General features: G+C 34.9%; 1 protein-coding gene across 1 annotated transcript; it reads left to right on the forward strand.

Annotated features, from left to right (window-relative positions):
- The first annotated feature begins 720 nt into the window (after positions 1 to 720).
- Positions 721 to 20,023, forward strand: LOC119836966 (UPF0183 protein CG7083). Its single transcript, XM_038362441.1, has 11 exons — positions 721 to 925; positions 12,053 to 12,135; positions 12,508 to 12,635; positions 14,475 to 14,634; positions 15,058 to 15,153; positions 16,065 to 16,215; positions 16,706 to 16,908; positions 17,780 to 17,904; positions 18,558 to 18,747; positions 19,377 to 19,472; positions 19,859 to 20,023. Exons 1-10 carry the CDS (start codon positions 862 to 864, stop codon positions 19,461 to 19,463), a joined length of 1,287 nt encoding a protein of 428 aa, XP_038218369.1. The 5' UTR covers positions 721 to 861; the 3' UTR covers positions 19,464 to 19,472; positions 19,859 to 20,023.
- Positions 20,024 to 21,997: the final 1,974 nt, after the last annotated feature.

Here is a 21,997-nt window from a genome sequence, read left to right on the forward strand (position 1 = left end):
GATGAACAAATTCATGCGAAAAGACTTATATGTTTGAGTTTTGTTGACCTTTATTTCAATACAATAAAACTAACTACATGTGCCAATTCTAAAACTATAAAGTTAATGTAGCTATAGAGGAACAAAACAATCCAAACAATGAAATTCGTATCAATAACTAGCTGCGCCACGCGGTTTCACCCACGTAAGTCCGTATCCGATGGGAATATTGGGATAAAAAAACCACTGGAATAGCAATATATAGGCAATATGTTATTCCAGCTTTCTACGTAACAAATTCCATTGCAATTGGTGCAGTAATTTTTGTGTGAAAGAGTAACAAACACACACACACACCCTTACAAACTTTCGCATTTATAATATTAGTAGGATAATAATAATAAATACATGAAGAATTTCATAATGCGGATGAAAAAATAGATAGATACCTACTATTAATCCTATTCTATCCTACTTCCTACTTTAATATTATAAATGCGAAAGTTTATAAGGATGTGTGTGTGTGTGTTTGTTGCTCTTTCGCGCAAAAACTACTGAACCGATTGCAATTAAATTTGGTACGTAGATAGCTTAACAACTGGAATAACATATAGGCAACTTTATATCCTGACATTCCTACGGGATACGAACTTGGGCGGGTAAAACCGTAGGGCGCAGCTAGTTAGATATAAACGTAAAATGCGACCCTGTCAGAATACAATCAGCTGTTTGTAATGACAGTTCCCCTGACAAATACAAAATGGTTGAAAACTAAAGTTGGCAAACAAAGAAAGGCAGCGTAATATCGCGTTTTATCGTGTAAAAATAATTTTATTAAGTGAAAGTTAGTTAGTTTAGTGTATATAGTGTGTTTTGTGCACAATGCTGGATTTAGAAATCATCCCTGAGCGTTCCCTGGGCTGTGATGCCTGGGAGTTCGTATTAGGTGAGCTATTCACGTATGTTTTTAATTTACGTCAAGATTTTGCGTTGTATTCCGAGGGGATGCGTCTTACGCAATGATTGTTAAATGTACGTGAGATTCAAACTTAATTTCACTTATTTAAGAACCTCTCGAAACGGGTATCATTGATTTTTTAACCGCCCGAGTATCGCGGGTGCGTCTTTGTTTCCACTTGTTCAATGTTTATTTTTTTTTTCTTACACTTGACCATGAAAACGGTCATTTAGCATTGTTTTTATGTTTATTCAACTATTTTTTAAATGGATTAATTTTATTGTTGTCACTGGCGTTGTTAGTTTATTTTTAATGAACTTAATGAGTTTTTCATTTGAAATGTATTTTTTTTATGTATGATGCATCGTGACCTGATTATGTGTTGTTATGTAGCACGATAAATGTATGAAAATTAATTATTAACTTGACACAGTTGTGTGGAATCTCTAATTAAGCGGTTTTCATAGTTGTATTTATAGTAGTTGCATTTGAAAGTACAAGATTTTATTTATTTTTTATATCCCCTCTTATTAAACAACAAATTAAATACTAGTTTTCCTCCTTGGCTTCACTCAATGGTCATATACATATCCAATGGTAAAAGAATTTTTGAAACTGGTCTAGTATATCTTGGGATAACCAATTATGATCAAGAAATCTATAACAATATCAAACTGAAAGATAATTTGGTTTGACTAATGAACCGACAAATACACTCAGCATGAGTTACATGCTTGGTACAGCGAAATCTTTGCAAGTGCGAGTCAGAACTGTTGAGGCTTATAGGCTGTTACGTCTTAACTCTATATCAGATCAAATACAAAGTATTCTTTACTATCCTGCTTAATACTATCCTACTAATATTATAAACAGGAAGGTATGGATAGATGTACTGATGTTTGTTACTGTTTCACGCAAAAGCAGCGTATTGCATCTGTATGAAATGTGCCACAATGATAGATTATAGTCTGGATTAGCACATAGACTACTTTTTACCCAGTTGCCTGATAGGATACTGCTTTTTCACCAGTTACAGCTAGTATAGTACAAAATAAAGTCGCTCCACATTTTCTGTGCATATGCTTAAATCTTTAAAACAATGCCACAGCTTTTGATGTGTTTTTGTTTTGAATAGATTCAAGAGAAAGGTTTCAATGCATATAGGTTTATATCAGAATAGCACATAAACTCTAGAACTAGCTTTTAAATGCCCATAGCTTTATCTGCAGATTGTGATCCCATACCACACCATAGCTTTGTTTTTACTAATCCTAGTAATATAGATGTCAAATGAAAGATTGTAACAAAACCATTACAATAAAACTACAAAGTAAGTAGTTAATAGGTCATATAAAATTAATTTTGTGTCATCGGACACACTTAGTGACACCTTAAATAAAGAATCAAGATGGAGTTAGTGTGTGACGAACGTTTTTAGCTGATTGGCTAAAGTGAAAGTTAAAGTAAATAAGTACTTCTGTTAAAAAAACTTCCAGATCTATTATTTATTTTTGGCTACATTTTATTGTTAATAAAACATTTATAAATTGACATAACTATATGAATATAACTTCATTTCAGTATTTAAAAATCTTTACAACAATTTTCTCTACATCTATTAAATAATAAATTTTATCAGCATATCAAAACTGTTTTTTTTTGCTATCAGTGGAGCCGTCCTTGAATCATGTAAACAATAAACTACAAGGAATAATAAATATGTTATTGTTATCTTTCCGTGTAAATAACTATTTTTGTAAATTTTCCTATCGTTACAATTTTTTTATAGAATTTTTTTTGTTAGTATTTATTTTTAATTTATATATTTATTAAACAGAACTAAATCATTTAAAAGGGACCACAAGGAAGGCAACTTTCATATAAAACACTTATCATAAAAGTTGATGCACCTAATCCAAAGTAGGTAACAAATAGGTAATATCGTAAAAACTGTTTTTTTATAATTATTTAATGAAAAAACTGTGATCTGTAATTTTACTTTCAATCTAACGCATTATTTTTCGTTAGATTGTAACATGGAATTTCGTCTCTCCGAAGTTTGCTTGGCCTGTAGATTAGGCCTATCCACAGTTATGAGCCGTCGATAGTTTTACAAACGCTCGCAGTTATGTATTACTTAGCTTAGTTAGCTGCGTCCCGCGTTTTCATCTGCGTAAGTCAGTATCCCGTAGGAATATCGGAATAAAAAGTTGCCTATGTTATTCCAGTTGTCTAGCTGTCTACGTACCAAATTTCACTGCAATCGGTTCAGTAGTTTTTGCCTGAAAGATCAACAAACACACACATCCTTACAAACTTTCGCTTTAATAATTTTAGTAGGATAGGATGCCGAGAATTTACTTGTCCAAACCTCCGTGAGGTGCAACTTGCTCGATAGATAAAATCTCGTGTGTTTACATGTGACATACATACATTACGACCATGACAAAGCTCTTCCTAAACGTGGTTAATCTTTGTTATAAATTAATCATTAATTACGTGTTAATTGAATGACGAATATAATATTATTTCTTTTATTTTTGATAAACACCAGATGGTTGTGACTATAATGCTGTTAATAACATTGTTATTTAGGAGAATTATTTATTGCGCCTCAAATTATATCGTGTTTTAATTATTTGTTTCGTTGTTGCATTGTATTGTTATTGTATTTTAGGTTGAAACTGTACAAATATGTTTTATCAGTATGTAGATCACACCTTTTTATTTAAAATGTATTTATATTTATTTTACCTTGTAAAACAGTTTTTTTATGTCACCTATCGGGTAACTGAGCTGGTGGTTCGCCTAATGGTAAGCGATCACCACTGCCCATGAACTGTCGCAGTGGTAAGGCTTCTGCGAATGCGCTTTAAGGTGTAAGGAAAGAATTGACGACTGGAAAGAACTGGACTGGGAAGGGTGAGGAAAAGGAAAAGGTAAAAGGCCAGTTGCCTCGGTTTCCCAAACAATCAATGACAATTTTTAAAGTGTGTAGGTGTAATACTTGCGTAAAGGTTATTATTTATTATTCTCTTTTTTATTTTTTGTTTCAATTCAATTCTCATTAAATAGCTTCTAAATTATACACGAAAACGTCTCATTTTAATCAGCTTTATTTGCTCAAAATTACTTTCATTTAGTTATTAAATAAAAACATTTTACAAATTTTACGTTAACATTGTGGTGATATGGCTCGAACATAATCATATCAACATAGCTTATCCTAAAATCATAAAAAATAATTATGTAATTTTAAGCCGATTCGCAGTAATAGCCCTCATGTCAACGCACTTTTTACGTGTTATCGTGGCTTCGGTGTAGTCACAACAAAGCGTAGTATTCGGAGATAAGTGGACTTCTAATTGAGATAGAGGATATTGGACTGTATGTAGTTGGAGGGGAGTCTATTTTTGGGTGCCGCGGTAGGAACAGATTTTAATCGTGATTGGTCAAGCGTGTGTCGTTTGATTATACTTCTGGTTAGCCTGGTTTAAATATGTTTTAATTAGGATTTTTGACTTGATAGATTTACTTACTTAAAAAAAGATGAATTTTGCCAAATTTTTAAACAAAAGGTTAGTTGGAAAGTCATTGGGAAGAAAATTGCCATGGCTTAACAGAAATAGACTTTATCTGTAGTCTCCAAAAAACATTTATCAAACCTATTACCCTAAAACTGGTCATATATGTAATTGTTTATAGTTATTAGTAGGCATACTTAATATTATTTTTTCTGTGACATAGTATAAACGTGGGTGTAGTATATTATAAAATTGCATAATGTAATGAAAAGACTCGATATACTATATAGTATAATAGGCATACTACGATCTCCACTATCTATCGAAATCTTAGTCTCCTCGTTCTAAGAGTTGTTGTTTTGTAAAAAACTAAAGGCTTCGATATCGTAAAGCCCATGTGAGATTACAATGTTCTAATAACAAGTGTGACGTAGATAAAACGTTTTGAATTGTTTGTACGGAATAATATAATACGATATTTAATTTTTAGTTTTATAGCATTGAAATGCTTTTATAAATGGGATTTTTTTATTAATTTATTATTTTTTATAGAAAAAATTCGATCACGGGGCGGGATTCGAACCCGCGTTTCTTGCCTAACCGTAGCAACGCCTAGCCTCTCGGCCACCCGTGATCCCTTCTATTTCCCTTTCTATCCTTTCAAAAAAAAAAAAAAATAATAATACGACATTGTTTTGAAAACCTTTTGCGGATATTACATATCTGATAATAAGTGCTGCTAAATTAACTCCTCGTTAATTGGTATAGAGCTTTTGTTCTTCTAACCTAACCTTCATAGTTTCTAATCTTCTAGAAAAAGTATCGTATTTTCCCACAAAGCGTATAAAAGTGACAAAAACGCCTTGGACGTATAAGTGGAGGAATTAATCTATAGTATGATAAAGTGTATTTATTTAGTTTTTCGGTAATTCCATTCGTACGTTAGACTGGGGTATCATTTTGCTCTATATACCTACGTATATAATCTAGGGTTACGTGGAGCGCCTACGAGCTTTAGTTTTGATCACCTTTATTCTACAGGTAATTGCAAATTTCCTTTCAACCTATAAACATGCTTAGAAAGCATTGTTTTGTAGGTGTATCCCGAAAAAAATACCTTCCTACAGTTCTGTAGCCTCCTTCAAATATGATAGCTTCTATTTCTTTACCTATAACCATCTAGTTACACGGGTATCCTTTTATTGTTTTTATTGCTCGTGGGGTACACAATATAAAAAATGAACGTATAATAAAAACAGGTAAGAACAGTATTAAATACGTCAATTTAGTTATGGATGGGTTTCGTGTTATGGCCACATCAAGAACCTTTACGAGTCTAGGGATTTACGTTGTGGCAACAGAACCATCTGTAATATTAAATGTCGTGTTCGTTACGAGAATTACTTTATATGGACAAAGGGTGAATATATTATGTTTGAGAATTGGCGGTTTTTAAGACTGAAGTACTGTTTTATTATTGTTTCTTGTCAAACTCTACTGCTGTAGACAATAGAAAGCAATACTATATGGTAAACTTCCAAAATGTTTCTTTAAATTAACATTTATCTCCATAGCTTCGGAAATGGGGTATCCGACCGCGGCTTCGCTCGCGTGGTCAAAATTAAGTTTCATGGTACACACTTTCATCCCCTTTTTATCCTCTTGCGGGTAGAATTTGTCAAAATAGTGGATGCCTACGTCATAACACCTAACTGCATTCCAAATTTCAGCCCGGTCCGACCAGTGGTTTGGGTTGTGCGTAGATAGATCACTGTCAGTCAGTCAGTCACATCTAACAAATTACCAGTAGTCTAATTAAAATATATATACACAGCATTGCATAGGCCATGCATTTATCTCAAACAAATTTCATACAATAACTTAACTTGTTAACTGTTGTCCTATTCAAACATTTTATCATTTCACATACACTGCCTCATATGAATAACCAATACGTTAAATGCATCAAACTATTTTTAAATGTCTACTGAGTCACCAAAGACAGTATTAACAGTCGGATCGATTCGTGAGTAGCATAAGGCATATGTAGGTCATATTCCAAGTCTATAGGTATGGAAAGTAACTGATTCACATTTAGGGCTACCAAGGAATTTTAAATTGAAACAAAGAGTCACCCTTTTGCCTCGGATTTTCGAACGGTATGTATCATGTCTGTGCGCCCAAATTTAATTAAGACAGACATGATAAACGGGTGAAATAAACAAATTATAACAATTTACGCATTCTTCTTGGTACCGAATTCAACATTCAGAACAAAGACCAGTCTCTCTGCTGTCGCCTTTATTGTAATAAATACTGAGGTATTCAAGTTTTAATAAAAGCAAACAAACATTAGAAAAATCGAGATCTGTCTAAACTTCCAGCGTAGGTACATACGCAGAGTCCACTAGCCTAAACATTGCCTCATTTTTCCATAACCAATGATAATGGTTTAAAATTGTCTGCTAACCATATTCCAGATCAAACAGATATGCAACAAAGGGCTCGACAAAAGATGTAACGGTGCGATATACGAATATAATAGTGCGAAGTACTTATCCCGTTTGCTTTAATATTAGTCACTGTTTTGTAACAGCTTTGTTCATCTCGATGACCCTTTTTTAGTATTAAGGCCAGAGATTTCAATATTCGTTGCACAGCGGTTAAATCATGTTGCATTGAAGTATTTTTTACTTTTAATTTTAAGACTCGATGTATACAAACTGTTTGAATGGTGGCGGACGGTAAATAAAAGAAAACAGATACGAATTCCCAATTAAGCATAGTGTATGAGTACTGCTCAGAATAAAGAAGAATAAATAGAGGTATTCCAAACGTAAAACAAACCGAAAGTGAAGGGATTTTATAAGCAGGATAAAACGGTAAAAGAAATGGAGAAAATTTGATTGTTAATTAAATAATTAATCAGAACCTAAACGCTGTTTCATGTTCACAAGCCGACCCTGAACTTCATGCATCATGACATTTCTGCATAATTTTTTTCACGTGAATTCGACGATGTTGATTGTTAACGTGCTATTCAGGGTGGAAACAAATCTGATAATTGATGTGAGATGAACAAACAAAAGATTACACAAATGGGACCAGCAGTTCTTGTATTGTGCAGTAAAAATCCACCATCCAACTAAAACAAATGAGCATCGAAATTTAACGTCAATTTCGCCACGTTTTCCCTCACGATAATCGATATAATGGCACTGCAGTCGGAATATTGGTTGGCAATTACTGAATAAATGAAGTGGACGCGTGAAAATAACTCTGATATTAAAAACAACGAAATAAAATGACAAAGGAAACCCAATGAAAAAAAACTTTGTTATATATTTAGTAGGTCTGATCTCTATCTCTGAGAGTAACTCGTATTGAAAAAAAAATATCGTTTACGTAACAAGCTGCCATTTACCCGACATCACCAGGCATACATCTGGAAAATTCTGTCTCAAACATTATAAACTAACTTAAAAAAAGGACAAAATGTTGATAAGAAAACGTATTTTAACCAGCAGATGTCCCCATGTTCCATATAGCATGCTAATGATATTTTCATTGGCGTTCATGGAAAATGAACAGCTGTTCCGAGACCTTTGATTTTGCAGGTGTCGCATGCCCTTTACTGATCTTTTGTATCATTAAGGTTCATTTGTGACGATTGCTTTGGTGGGTTATGAGGTCATGGTGGTGATAGATAACTAACAAAATGAGTATTGGTGTGATTTAGGACAGTTTTTTATTTTTAATTATTTCTTTATTCACACCAAGTAGAACTTATTATCATTACAGGATATTATCCTAATTCGACAGAGTTATTTTATAAAAAAGGAAAACAAAACTTTGCTTATCATAGCTTATTTATAATAATAGCAAAGAATATATAACAGTACCTTTGAAAACTCGCTCAAAGTACAAAAACACATCTATTTTATTGTATAATTCGTTAAAGGTGAGTGCACAAAACAAACACTTTTTTTTTGTCTGCACATTTCGGGTTCTTCATAACTTTGGCTCAAAGCAAGAGAGCTTAAAGCTTATATGTATAGTATTACCTGCTAAAGCATAATAATTGTATATTGGATATGTAAAAACAAAAAACACCTCACTACTATGCCTGTGTATTCTATAACGTATATACCTTTTGAATCCGATCCTATCCTATTATATCCTGATAATATTATAAATGCGAAAGTTTGTGAGGATGGATGTATGTGTATGCGTATGTTTGTTACTCTTTCACGCACTACTACTGAACCAATTGCGATGAAATTTTGGTACGTAGATAGCTGGACAACTGGAATAACACATAGGCAACTTGTCTGTTGTCTTGTCCCGATATTCCTACGGGATACAGACTTAAGCGGGTGAAACCGCGGGGCACAGCTAGCATTGGATATACAACAAAAATACTGATAACTGTGGATGTGTATTTTAAAACTTATGTACCATTAGAACTTACTGTTTATATAATTCATTAATTTCTTTGATATATCTTGTTCGATTAATGTCGTTCTGGTCAAGGGGTCACCAGCACTTCATTGCAACATTAAAATTCTCTCTGTGTATGTCATATACGCGGTAAAAATTAAATCAGTACCTACAGCATTGTCATTTCGAGGAATATGATATGGATGTTTTCATAATACATATTAAATAATAAATAAACATTGTTAACAGTAAATGGTTTTACTACTGCAGCATTTCACACAGACTCGAATGTCTAATGAAATCTATGTGGATATCCTACTAATATTATAATTGCTAAAGTTTGTAAGGATGTGTATGTGTTTGTTGCTCTTTCACGCAAAAACTACTGAACCGATTGCAATGATATTTGGTACGTAGACAGCTGGACAACTGGAATAACATATAGGCAGGCTTTTTATCCCGATATTCCTACGGGATACGGACTTACGCGGGTGAAACCGCGGGGCGCAGCTAGTATGTATAATAAAACAGTAACTTGACCATTTCTCTACAATTTTTTTTCAAAAAGAGTATTTGCTGTAGAGTATGAATGTTTTTTTAGACCCCGAAACAATGGTTACTTCTTTTTCTGTTTATCTGTTTGTATTTGTGTGAATCAGGTAAAAGCCACTGGACAGATTTAATAAAATTTTATATGATGACAAAGTAATATGAGTTTCTTATACCTAATTATGGAAATTAAATTATGTGATATTGGGTAGGTCTTTAAAAATGAGGTTTCGTAGTGGGTTTTTTGCTAAAATAAACAGTGTACGGAATATACGCATTAAAAAAATGTCATACTGCATCTTCCAGCATCTACATGGTACAAGGTTTTTTAGGCCACGCGAGCGAAGCCGTAGGTGGAATGCTAGTCAGTAAATAAAGGAAAGTCGCTTCCCGCGTCTGTATGTATGTATGCATGCTTAAATCCTTAAAATGGCGCAACGGATTTTGATGGAACTTTTTTAATAGATAGAGTGATTCAAGAGGAAGGTTTATATGTATCTGTTAAACTACTCCGAATTTAACACCCGCGAAGCCGCGGGTAGCATAAGCTATTGAATAAAATAGATTTAATGGTAGTTTTTTTTTATTATTTCTTAATGAAGGCAATCCAACAAAAAGTAACTGATTTATTATAGATATAACGTTATATGGAATGTAACTATGTTCGTATAAAAACTCGGCACGAGTAACATTAAATAGGTGATTTTGTTGAGGATGTTTTTAATGTCTGAATTAGAGCCCATCAAAACTTGAGTATTCATAAAGTATTTAGGTCGTATAAAAATTTCGGGATACCCTCACAATTGGTGTTTAAAATGGAATTAAAATTGCATCGGAAATAATATTTCATGTAATTATGATTGAGCACTGTAATTTATCTTATCTATCTAATATATAAAATTCTCGTGTCACAGTTTTCGTTGCCAAACTCCTCCGAAACGGCTTGACCGATTCCTCTGAAATTTGGTAAGCATATTGGGTAGGTCTGAGAATCGGCCAACATCTATTTTTTATCCCGATATTCCTACGGGATACGGACTTACGCGGGTGAAACCGCGGGGCGCAGCTAGTATACATATAAAATTCTCGTGTCACAATGTTAGTAACCTTACTCCTAGGAAACGGGTGGACCGATTCGAATGAAATTTTGTCTGCATATTGGGTAGGTCTGAGAATCGGCCAACATCTATTTTTCATACCCCTAAATGATAAGGAGTAAGGGAGAAAAGCGTTTGCCGGGTCGGCTAGTAAATACTAAATAGTATGTATAGGTATAAATATAAAATTTTCTAGATGAGTAATTCGTAGCTAATCTTTTAGGGTTCCGTACTCGAGGGTAATGGGGAGCTTATTACAAAGCCATCGCTGTCCGTCGGTTTGTCTTTCCCCACGTTTGACACCACTGTATCTCATGAACCTTGATGGTTAGCTATTTTCAGAGATGCATTTCTGCTGCCGCTATAATACCAAATGAAAAAAAAAACGAAATTAAGCAACGGTGGGCACGGTCTTAAATTGGATGGGTGACCGAGTTTTTTTTCAGTTGGCCTTTAGCTTATACGGGACTCTTAATCTCATAAGTCTAAGACTCGCACTTGAATTTTTTTTTCTCAATTAAGTAACGACTTGCGGTTTCACACATTATTTTTTAAAGGACAATAAAGAAAAAATAAACTCATTTGTTTATTTTTTTTAATCATTATTAGTGAGAAGGCCATTTCACGTCCCTGACATTCGAACTACAATCACGCTGCAGTGCTGTCCTGTGTCTGATATATTGTATCAACTATCGTAAAGATAATAATATGTAGTTCACTACTACTTGATTGTAAAAGTAATTTAATAGTATGCAGTAAAAGATATAGCCAGCAAAATGTGTACGTTGATTAAATTGAGTTTCTATGTAAATAATATAATCAGGCTATGCTTTTTCATAGATTTGATTGAACAAATAGAAATAAAGTTATATATAGGATTTTTTTTATTACTGTGGCAGGATCACGGGTGTCCGAGAGGCTAGGCTTTGCTACGGTTAGGCAAGAAACGCGGGTTCGAATCTCGCCCCGTGATCGAATTTTTTCTATTCTTTCAAAAATTTGTCATTTATAAAAGCATTTCAATGCTATAAAACTAAAAAATTAAAGTTATATATACTCAAACACGGAGTGACGACATTCGTAGGGTTGCTGGTGACAATTGGCGACAAAGAGCCAACGACCGGGCTCAGTGGCGTGCTATGAGAGAGGCCTACGTCCAGCAGTGGACATCAAAAGGCTGATAATGATACTCAAACACATTTATTCATTTTGATGAGCGAACCCTACAAGACAAATAAAGTCTTTTATTCATCAAAAAAGTCTAGTTAAAATGAAGTTACTATATATTTTGAAACTAATTATAACCAACTAGGGAAACGGTTTTGCACGGGTGCAATAATACATGATATATGCATCTAAACCTTCCTCTTTAATCATCAGCTATCTATTAAAAAAAACCCCATCAAAATCTTTTGCATAATTTTAATGACCTTAGCATACAGACAGACGGCGGTAAAGCGACTGTGTTTTATACTATGTAGTGATGATTGTTATTATTATTTCAGGAATGCACTTCTCTCAAGCTGTTGCGATTATTCAGAGTCAAGTGGGCACAATCAGAGGAGTCCAAGTACTTTACAGCGATCAGGTGAGATATATAACACAACCAGCTGTTGCCCGTAGCTTTGCCCGTTCGGTCAAAATAGATTTTTTCATGGTACAAATTCATTCATCCCTTATTTTATGCCCGTGTAGATAGAATTTCTCAAAATCCTTTATTAGCGGATGCCTATATCATAGAGGCTATGCGCATGCCAAATTTCAAACGAATCGGTCCGGCATTGTGGACTAGGCGGGCGAATTCGCGTGCGTATTTCTATAAACCAATAAACATAATACGATAGAAGTAGTTATAATATAGTACTTTTACTTCCATAGACAAATGAAAAACAAATATATGACGAATAGAACAAGGACTATAGAACGATAACTGTACTCATAATAATATTGTCTTTTTCAGAATCCGCTCGCTGTAGATTTAGTTATAAACATGCCTCAAGACGGTATACGGTTAATATTCGACCCGGTGGCGCAACGGCTGAAGATTATAGAAATTTATAATATGAAATTAGTAAAGCTTAGGTATAGGTGAGTATCTGTTAGCCTTTTTTTCACTTAAGTGGGGAAATCTTTTATGAGACACCCAAAGGGTCCTCCCGGGAAGGAGCTGTGGGTAATGTTACTGCTCCATGTACTCCTCTGCCCTTCGGGACATGCCCTAAGCGCTGATTTACAAGCAACGGCGGGAACGCTTAGCTTTGTAAACGGTTAGCCGTTATCGTTAGTTGAAATTTCTTTAACCAGAAGAAAGATACAGGATTCTTGAGTTTGTTTTCATCCCGGGTTCGTCTCGAATACACCCCGCTGAATCCTGGGCTAGGAGTTAATTTGTACAAGGTACTGAGGGGAATAAGCAATTTCGAATCGATTTATCGAGATGTAGTCTAATATAACTTTATGTGTGTATGTGTATATCACATCTATAGCATCATTTTACTAAGTGTTATAAAAATAATAAAAAAATTATAGACCAAATACTATTATAAATAAAAAAAATGTATAGGTGTACATAATGAAATAATAAATAAAAAATATCATAGCATATCATTTGACGGGTAACTGTATGCGTTTTGCCACAAGCAAAAACGATCTAATGAAATACATTCAGCCGAGTCATAACGGATTGACCTTAACGGGGAATGAAAGTAATCAATTGCAACTTTAATATTATATAGTTTTTTGCAATAACAACATTGCGTAACTGTGTTTTTATCGTTGTTACGCCGAGATGGGATGTCGGTTGTTTACGAAGTTCAATTGGATCATGCTTTCAGATGAATTCTGGGTTTTGATCATGATTACGTAATATCTAATGATGTAAGGTTGTTTGGTTAATAGTGTGCATGATTTATGTTACTTTAAAAATCACTGTTTTATTTCATTCGTAACAATAGATTTAAACTAGCAAAAAATGTTGATTTAAATTAAATATGAAAATGCTCATTGATGACAAATCTCTGCTTGGGGAAAAGGATAGTTATTCACTTATTTATTTACTCTTTTCTATACATAAACATGTGTTATATCAAAATATATTTCCCTTATACATAAGACTATATTTTAGGAAAATACAATCAATTCCACATTAAGATAATTGTTTTCCAGTAAATAATAATAAACGGAACCATCTCTAAATCCGGCATTTAACATTAACTAACTAAATTATAAATTGACCGCCTCCTTGGTACAGTGGTTAACGCGTGAGCTTAGAACCGAGGGGTCCTGGGTTCGATTCCCGGTGGGGACGCACAAAATAAAAATGTCTCGGTCTGGCAGGACACAGAAGGCTGATCACCTACTTGTCCATAAAGAAAATCGATCAGTGAAACGGATGTATATCATCTGCCCCATACCCCACTAGGGGACACGGGACTTCATTTTTAACCAAATTATAAGCCTTACAAATATCTAATGCATTGCAGTTTTAACGGATATTATAATAGAAATCTGTACCTGATAACCAATCAATAATCGTAGATGTTTGACATTAGAATTTAAAGAATCTTCTTCTTTCCAAAAAACAAATTCGACGAATTGATTAAAATATATACTGTATATTAACATTGGAATCATTGTACGTTAGATATATAAATTATGTTTTTATCTCCTGTTATTTTTTCTTAATTTGCCAAAAAGTATATTGTTTTCTTGAAAATGTAAAATTATCTTTATTTTACAAGAGCAACTACAGAGTCACTTGCCGACTTTTCTCTGTAGACTGCTTTCCGAGCCGGTGGTAAATGTTAAAACTATGTTATTACGATTCAAAAGTGCTTCTATAAGTGGTGTAATTGAATAAAAATATGTTCGAGTTTAAAAACAACCAACCAAGGAAATAACAATGATATATTTATTAACGAATTCCAGCGGTTTGTGCTTCAACTCGCCGGAGATAACGCCGTCCATCGAGCAGGTGGAGCACTGCTTCGGCGCGACCCACCCGGGCCTGTACGACGGCCAGCGGCATCTGTTCGCGCTCAACTTTCGGGGTCTCACCTTCTATTTCCCCGTTGATAGCAAATTTGAGGTATCTTTGAACACGATTTTATTCGCTTCACCTGTATGTTTGCACGTTTGTATGAGTCAGACTGCTTTGGCCTCGATTTTGACCCACCTTTTAACGGAGAGATTTAATTCAAACTTTATACAGTTATAAAGGGTCGATGACAATACAATAGTTTCATGAGTTTGTTATTCTGATAAAAATCAGGTTTGCCATTTGCTTACGTAAGTTCTGTATAAGAGCAAGTGACAGTTTTGTTGAATCTTTCATTTAATGGTCTTTTTGCTTTTTTTTTGAAAGTGTTAACCCATTACTACAATATTATAATTAGTGTCAATGTGCCTATAGCCATATTACACTTGACCTTAAGGTGAAATAGAGGACGGTAAATTGTAAAAAAGAAAACAAATAAAATAAAGAAATTATAAATTTTTTATTCGTTTTCAGCCTGGATACGCGCACGGTTTGGGTTCACTACAATTCCCAAATGGAGGGTCACCAGTCGTATCAAGAACGACTATATATTACGGATCACAGCATCAGGTATATTATGAAATGTATAAAAAAGGAAAAAAAATATTCCTTATGAAATTATGGAAATTTCTAGAACTAGTTCGACCACATTGAAACACGTAGAGCGCCAATTTTTTATATTATTTACTAACATTTTTCAATCGGCAAGCCAAGAAACAAATATGTGTTTTATTGTTATACTAGTCAATTGCCGCGGCTTCGCCCAGGTTAACGCGAGATCAAGAATTTTTTTTTGAATAATATAGCATCCTGTTAGTGAAAGAGATTTCATGATTGGATGAGTACTTCAGAAGATTACCTCGAACAAACATACAAAGATAGAAACCATAATTATTTATGATAGATTAGTACAGATAATTGATATGTCCACATACACACATGTTTAAATGAATACTTATTAAATGTTGAAAGTCCATGTTGTGATATTCACAAACTACTTATAATATAGTGGTGTCATGTAAGTAAATGTTCATAAAATTGTAATTAATTAATTACATAAGAGTCAGTCATGTGACATCAGATAAGATCGCAATAGAATTATGGACACTGAAGTCATTAAATTTTAATAACATAATCAGTAAGAACTCATGACTTGATCAGCTGTATTAACAATCACACTAATAGGTATAAATGTGAATGTTTGCTTGTTTGGATGTTTGTTCGTCAATCACGCTGAAACTTCTGAACGGATTTCGATGAAATTTGGTATACGCACAGGGTGTGAGCTGACTTTGGTGATAGGATACCTTTCATCCCGATTAAATGCTCCCTTGGGATAAAACAGGAATACACAGTCACTAAATCATTTGTAAATGTCCTAATTCCATTCGGGCGAAGCCGCGTGCGAAAGCTACTGTAAAATATAAATTTATCACAATATTTTTCTAGGCGTCCCATCACAGTATTTTTACGCATTGCAGTTGACGAGGTCAAGTAACGGTGGTCGCTGTTCAGCGCCGCTAGCGGACCTGCCTCTGTCGTGTTACCGCCACCAGCTGCATCTGCGCCGCTGCGACGTGCTGCGTACCGCGACCAGCACGCTTGGCCTCCGCCTGCATATATACACTGAAGGTATGTATGGGGCGCTGGGATCAGGTTATAGTGGTGGATGAATGAATAATCCTATCCCACTAATATTATAAATGCGAAAGTTTGTAAGCATGTGTGTGTTTGTTGCTCTTTCACGCAAAACTACTGAACCGATTGCAATGAATTGGTATGTAGACAGCTGGACAACTGGAATAACATATAGGCAACTTTTGTCCCGATATTCCTACGGGATACGGACTTGCGCGGGTGAAACTTCGGGGCGCAGCTAGTATATAAAAAATTGAATTCCATTTCTTTTTCTTTTATTTTTGCTTTTACGTTTGAAAATAAGATACAGCAATTTTATATTAATTAGACTATGCAATGACAATGCAAGTAATTAAAAAGTTCAGTTAACAGATATTAAATTTTTACCAAACATCCTTTCTTAACTAATGGGATGGAAGTCAAATAAAGGGTGTGTATTTAATATATGTTTGAGTTTGGAATAACAAAATGGCGGTGTGCGCAGGCAGCCGCGCGGGCGAAGCGCCGGCGGCGCGGCGGCGCGTGGTGCGCTTCGGCGACAGCTGCCAGGCGGTGTCGCGCGCGCTCGCGGCGCCGGCGCGCCTCTACTACAAGGCGGACGACAAGATGCGCATCCACCGGCCCACCGCGCGCCGCCGCCCCCCTCCCGCCTCCGACTACTTCTTCAACTACTTCACGCTGGGCCTGGTGAGTGGCGTACACACGCACGCAACACCGACTTACACACCCATCGCAAGTACACTGACTTATGCACCCACACGTGTGCGCGTCCGCGTGCGCGCGCGATGAACGTGCCTACGTGAGACACGCTCGCACACTTACGCACCCACACACGTACACACACACTCATACTGACTTAGGCTTAGTCTTAGTCACGTACGTTCTCGCACTCGCACACGCGTACGCACACCCACATATACGTGCATGCATGTAAACACACAAATTTAGAGCGTTCTATTACTTTAGTTTTCTAATAATAATTCGTTGTGGCAATTTTGTACGTGAAGGCGAGGCGAGGTTTTTAAGGTTACACTTACTTGTGATATAGACTTGTTATCAGCCTTTTGTACGAATTGCTGTAAGATACAAAAATGAAAGACATTAAAAAAAGAATGGTTGCCTGTAAAGTCGGTTTTACGGGTGAAGATTTTACGTGACAACGTCTTTTTCTCGGTAGAATATTTATTGATATGAATATTATTAAATTGCACAATAGGAACAAGGAATTGAATGAAAATAAGAATTGCACAAATTTTAACTATAGAAGATATATTTTGTTTACTAAAAAGACAGAGACAGAGACACAAGCACGCGCCGATTCAATGCGCCTAGGCCTCCGAGCCGCAACCTAATTTAAGACGTTGTCACGTCAAAATATAGTTCAAAATATTTAGTTGCATGGATTCTGGTATCAGAAATAGACTTATGGATTAATTATAGATGTTGTAATTTTATTTTTCGAAACAACAACAATACAAATCATAACTTTTTTGGCATGTAAATATAAAAACTGCTGTAACAAAACTCATCTACATGTTCTTTATCTATTCTCTTTCAGGACGTGCTATTCGATGCGCGCACGCACCAAGTGAAAAAGTTCGTGTTGCACACCAACTACCCGGGACACTATAACTTCAACATGTACCACCGCTGCGAGTTTGAGCTGAACGTGCAGCCGGATAAGTGGGTTTTTATGAACATATAAATTACATATATTCGATATGTTTTTCTAAGAGATTTAACTTATTTTAGTATTGTGAACAAAAAATTAATACGTCCGATCGTAGAAAGATAATTTATATAAAACAAACGAAAACGTACAACATACGTGTGTATATGTGTGTGCTTTTAATTATCATCGATAATTGCAAATTTCAACAAACAAAATTGGTGCTTTTAAAACGAATATAACGAGAAACGTATTCAGTTATAAAATCATGAACCAAGAAATGTTACGCGACTCCTCCGTTCCAACAACACGCGTCGTGTGCGCGTGTCGTATCGCAACGTATCATCAATCGACATTTTCAGTACAAATTCATGCCCAAAACTCCGCCGTGCATTTCTAAAAATATTATACCGCTGATGTGTATTATGCAGTATAGTATAACATTGCAATGTTTTCATTATACTTTCGTTTTTAAGATGCTTTAGTTTAAATAATATGCATGTTGTGTTTACCTTTTAAAGGTGTGCATTTAGCTCTTAATTTTTTTTTAATATTTTTTGATATAATTTCTTTAATGTAATGTTTGTTTCCTGTTGGTGAACCTATAATAAATAAAATAAAAATATAATAAAGTGTGAGACGTTGACCGCGATTGTGTGCGACGCAGGTGCGAGTCGAACACGCTGGTGGAGTCTTGCGGCGCGGTGTGCGTCACCGCGTACAGCAAGTGGGAGAGCGTGTCGCGCGCGCTGCGCGTGTGCGAGCGGCCCGTCGTGCTCAACCGCGCCTCCTCCACCAACACCACCAACCCCTTCGGCTCCACCTTCTGCTACGGCTACCAGGATATCATATTCGAGGTCCATTTTTTTTTTCATCAAAATTCAGACTTTTTCAGACATTCAGATTATCACCACTCCGTGTACACAAACGCGTACAGCACGTGGAAAAGTGTATTGTGCTAAACTGAATCTCCTCCGTTCCAACCCCTTCCCACCTTCTGCTACGGCTACCAGGATATCATATTCGAGTTCAATTTTTTTTTTTTATCAAAATATTACATATGGCGTGTGTACAGGTTTTTGTCCAATGCGATATATGGAGATTTTGCTTAGTATGGAGATATCGGTAAGTATATGGCATTACTCCGTGTACACAGACGCGTACAGCAAGTGGAAAAGTGTGTTGTGCTTAACTGTTTTACTCACACCAACACCACCAACCCGTTCGGTTCCACCTTCTGCTACAACTACCAGGATATCATATTCGAAGTAATATGGAGATTTTGCGACCGAGTTCGTGATATCCGTCAAGGCCCTTGCCCCCAGCTAAGGGGGCCCTTGACCAGCCAGGCTACTGGAAGCCTAGCGTAGGTACGGCGTCCGTACTCAGATGTAGTAGCACTTCCGCCTGATATCGAGATTCACTCAAAACAAAATGACATATGAATATTTGGGCCACATAAATATATAGATATTTTGCATTGCAGGTGATGTCCAACAACTACATAGCGTCGATAACTCTGTACCAGCCAGAGGGCACTCGACCCCAGTACGCGGTCAGCTCTATCGCGTGACACGACCAGGTGAATAGAATAAACTTATATTTTTTTTATTTTTTTTCTTCGTTGGGCCAAATATAAGTGGTTAGCACCGCCCATAAACACTTATAATCCAGAAAAAGAGGTGTTACAAGTGTTTTGTCGGCCTTTAAGTGACATATAAGATATTTTCTTGGACCCCAAAGTCGTAATTGTTCGGGAACATAGATAGCTGGTTGCATATTATGGAAAATCAACATTATATATTAAATTTTACAAAAATTATGTTAACGTTTAATTAAAAACGCTAAAAACAGATTTTTTACATGACATGACCATAGGCCTAATTTAATTTGTTATAATGTTACTTAGGCCGTTTCTGCTTTCGTGGCTTCAATTATTCTATTATTTCATCGTTGACGTTTTTACAGGTAACACAAAGAAATGGTAAAAAATACAAAACCTGAATGCCAGTTTGACAGTCAACAAGCGACACTCGCCAGTGTTGCTACTTCAAAAAAACTAATTCCATCGAACTTCTGGCAACAACAATACATATCCCCGAACTAAACCAACCTAAGAGGAAACAGTATTTAACAAAAAAAAAATGTGATAAAAACTGTGAAAAAAAAACTACAAAAAAAAGTGAGTGACCGATCTCAAATAGTGTGGAAGTTTATTTAAAACCTTAGCAAAAATTGACAGTTATATATAACTTATAAGTTTATGTTTTAATCAAGTGACGGACGATGTTACAGAAATTTCTGGATATTTTAGTCAATTGTGTTCTCTTTTTGAAATTGACGTGTTTCCAAAGTATAAATAGACTGTTGTAAATATCGGAGAATATTATGATAATTATTATATTGTAAATTGACGTATTTTTTCTAAAATAAAACCCTGATCGAGGTGTTTGACGACGTGTGACTATTGTGAAAAAAAAAAGTGCAAAAAATATTTTCTATGCACCACAATAATGTGTTAATAGGCTATATATAGACTATAATTTGTGTAAAATAAATTCATAGATAAAAATTCTTATCCTTTCAACTCTTTGAAATCATTGATATAAAAAAAATCATTGAATACTTCTTTTATTATAATTTTTACATTATGGTGCATGTTTATTTTTAAGAATACTTGTCTATGAATATATTTAACTTTTTTATTGTAAGTATCATTTATAATTAATTAATGGTTTTTGCTATTCGATTTTTTTCACAATTTTATATTATTAATCGAAGAGCCGAGTTCGCTTAAAATAAATAAACTAAAATAAATATCTACTTATTTGTTCGCTAATGCGCAATCTCGTATGTATGTTTGTGTGTATGTATGTATGCTTATCTGCTATTGTCACAAATAATCGTAGTTGATTTTCTGTAATTCTTTAAATTTAAAAATTGAGAGATTAGCTCCGTACACGACATTATATAATATTAGTTTTAATTAATGGTTTAATGGCTCTTAAATGATTGTTGAGTTTGTTCTTATCAAAAAATAATCTAAAAAATCGATCAAGTGCGAGTTGGACTCGCGGCACTAAGGGTTCTGTACAAGTAAAAAAATCGGTCGCTCTTCCATTAATGACGGTGCCAACGTCATATAACCATGTTTTTTATTATTAAAATAAATGGTCTCTCAAAATTTCAACTTTCGTACAGACGGACGGACAGACAGACGCGTAGTCTTAGCCAAATCTTAGCAATAGAGTCTTCTTTACCCTTTGGCTACGGAACCCCATACAACGGGCGCGACCAGAACGAAAATACGTAACTGGTAAATCAGTTTGCTTTAGGAATAGCATGAAAATTAATTTAAAATTACTGTGATCAAAATACACCAGTCACTGAGTGTCGTAACAACTCACTGGAACGTTTATCAAATTATTTCAATTCTTAGCGGTTTTATTCGCCAAAGATACTAAATGATACGCACAGATGATAAACGTACAGATTTTTTCAAATTCTATTATGACACACCGCAATTAAAACGGGTAAAAAAATAATAATGTTATAAGCATTTGGCTACCCTGGGAGTTCTCAATAAATTGTTTGTAGAAAAACATGACGTAAAAATGATCAATATATGTGAAATGATGTACACCGGCAAATTTCTTCAATTTTCTTTAATAAAAAAAAAAACTGCTATCGTTGTATTAAAAAAAAATAATAATAATATTACATGCGTGTTTCGTTTACGCAATATTTATCGTCGTGTACGAAAGCTAATGCTAGTAATTATTATCTTAGTCCTGTTATTGATGAGCAATTTGAATGATTTTCTAATTTTTGTATTTAATAACATGGCAACCTTACAAAATGTTTTGAATTTCGAATTGTGAGAATAATATGGCCAGTTTTAAAACTGTTCGAATGCATGAGTGTAACGTTTTAAAAAGTTAGATTGTATTCTAAAATAAGACATTTTTCATTAATATTTATACCATTTCTGAGGTGATGATATGGTGCAAGTGGAAGTGCATGTTAAAAATTTCAATAAAAGAGCTTATAGGCTACAAGGCTTAACAGGCGGGAAGGTTGTGATAATTCATTTTGTTTTAGGACAAT

This window comes from Zerene cesonia, chromosome 26 (genome assembly GCF_012273895.1).
Source record: "Zerene cesonia ecotype Mississippi chromosome 26, Zerene_cesonia_1.1, whole genome shotgun sequence".
Taxonomy (NCBI): domain Eukaryota; kingdom Metazoa; phylum Arthropoda; class Insecta; order Lepidoptera; family Pieridae; genus Zerene; species Zerene cesonia.

What these genes read in the sequence shown, in the direction of transcription:
- LOC119836966 (XM_038362441.1), top strand. Translation starts at nt 862, where the DNA reads ATGCTGGATTTAGAAATCATCCCTGAGCGTTCCCTGGGCTGTGATGCC. An exon ending in AAGTACTTTACAGCGATCAG is followed by an intron (nt 12,136 to 12,507) that starts GTGAGATATATA and finishes TGTCTTTTTCAG; the next exon opens with AATCCGCTCGCTGTAGATTT. An exon ending in CCTGCATATATACACTGAAG is followed by an intron (nt 16,216 to 16,705) that starts GTATGTATGGGG and finishes CGGTGTGCGCAG; the next exon opens with GCAGCCGCGCGGGCGAAGCG.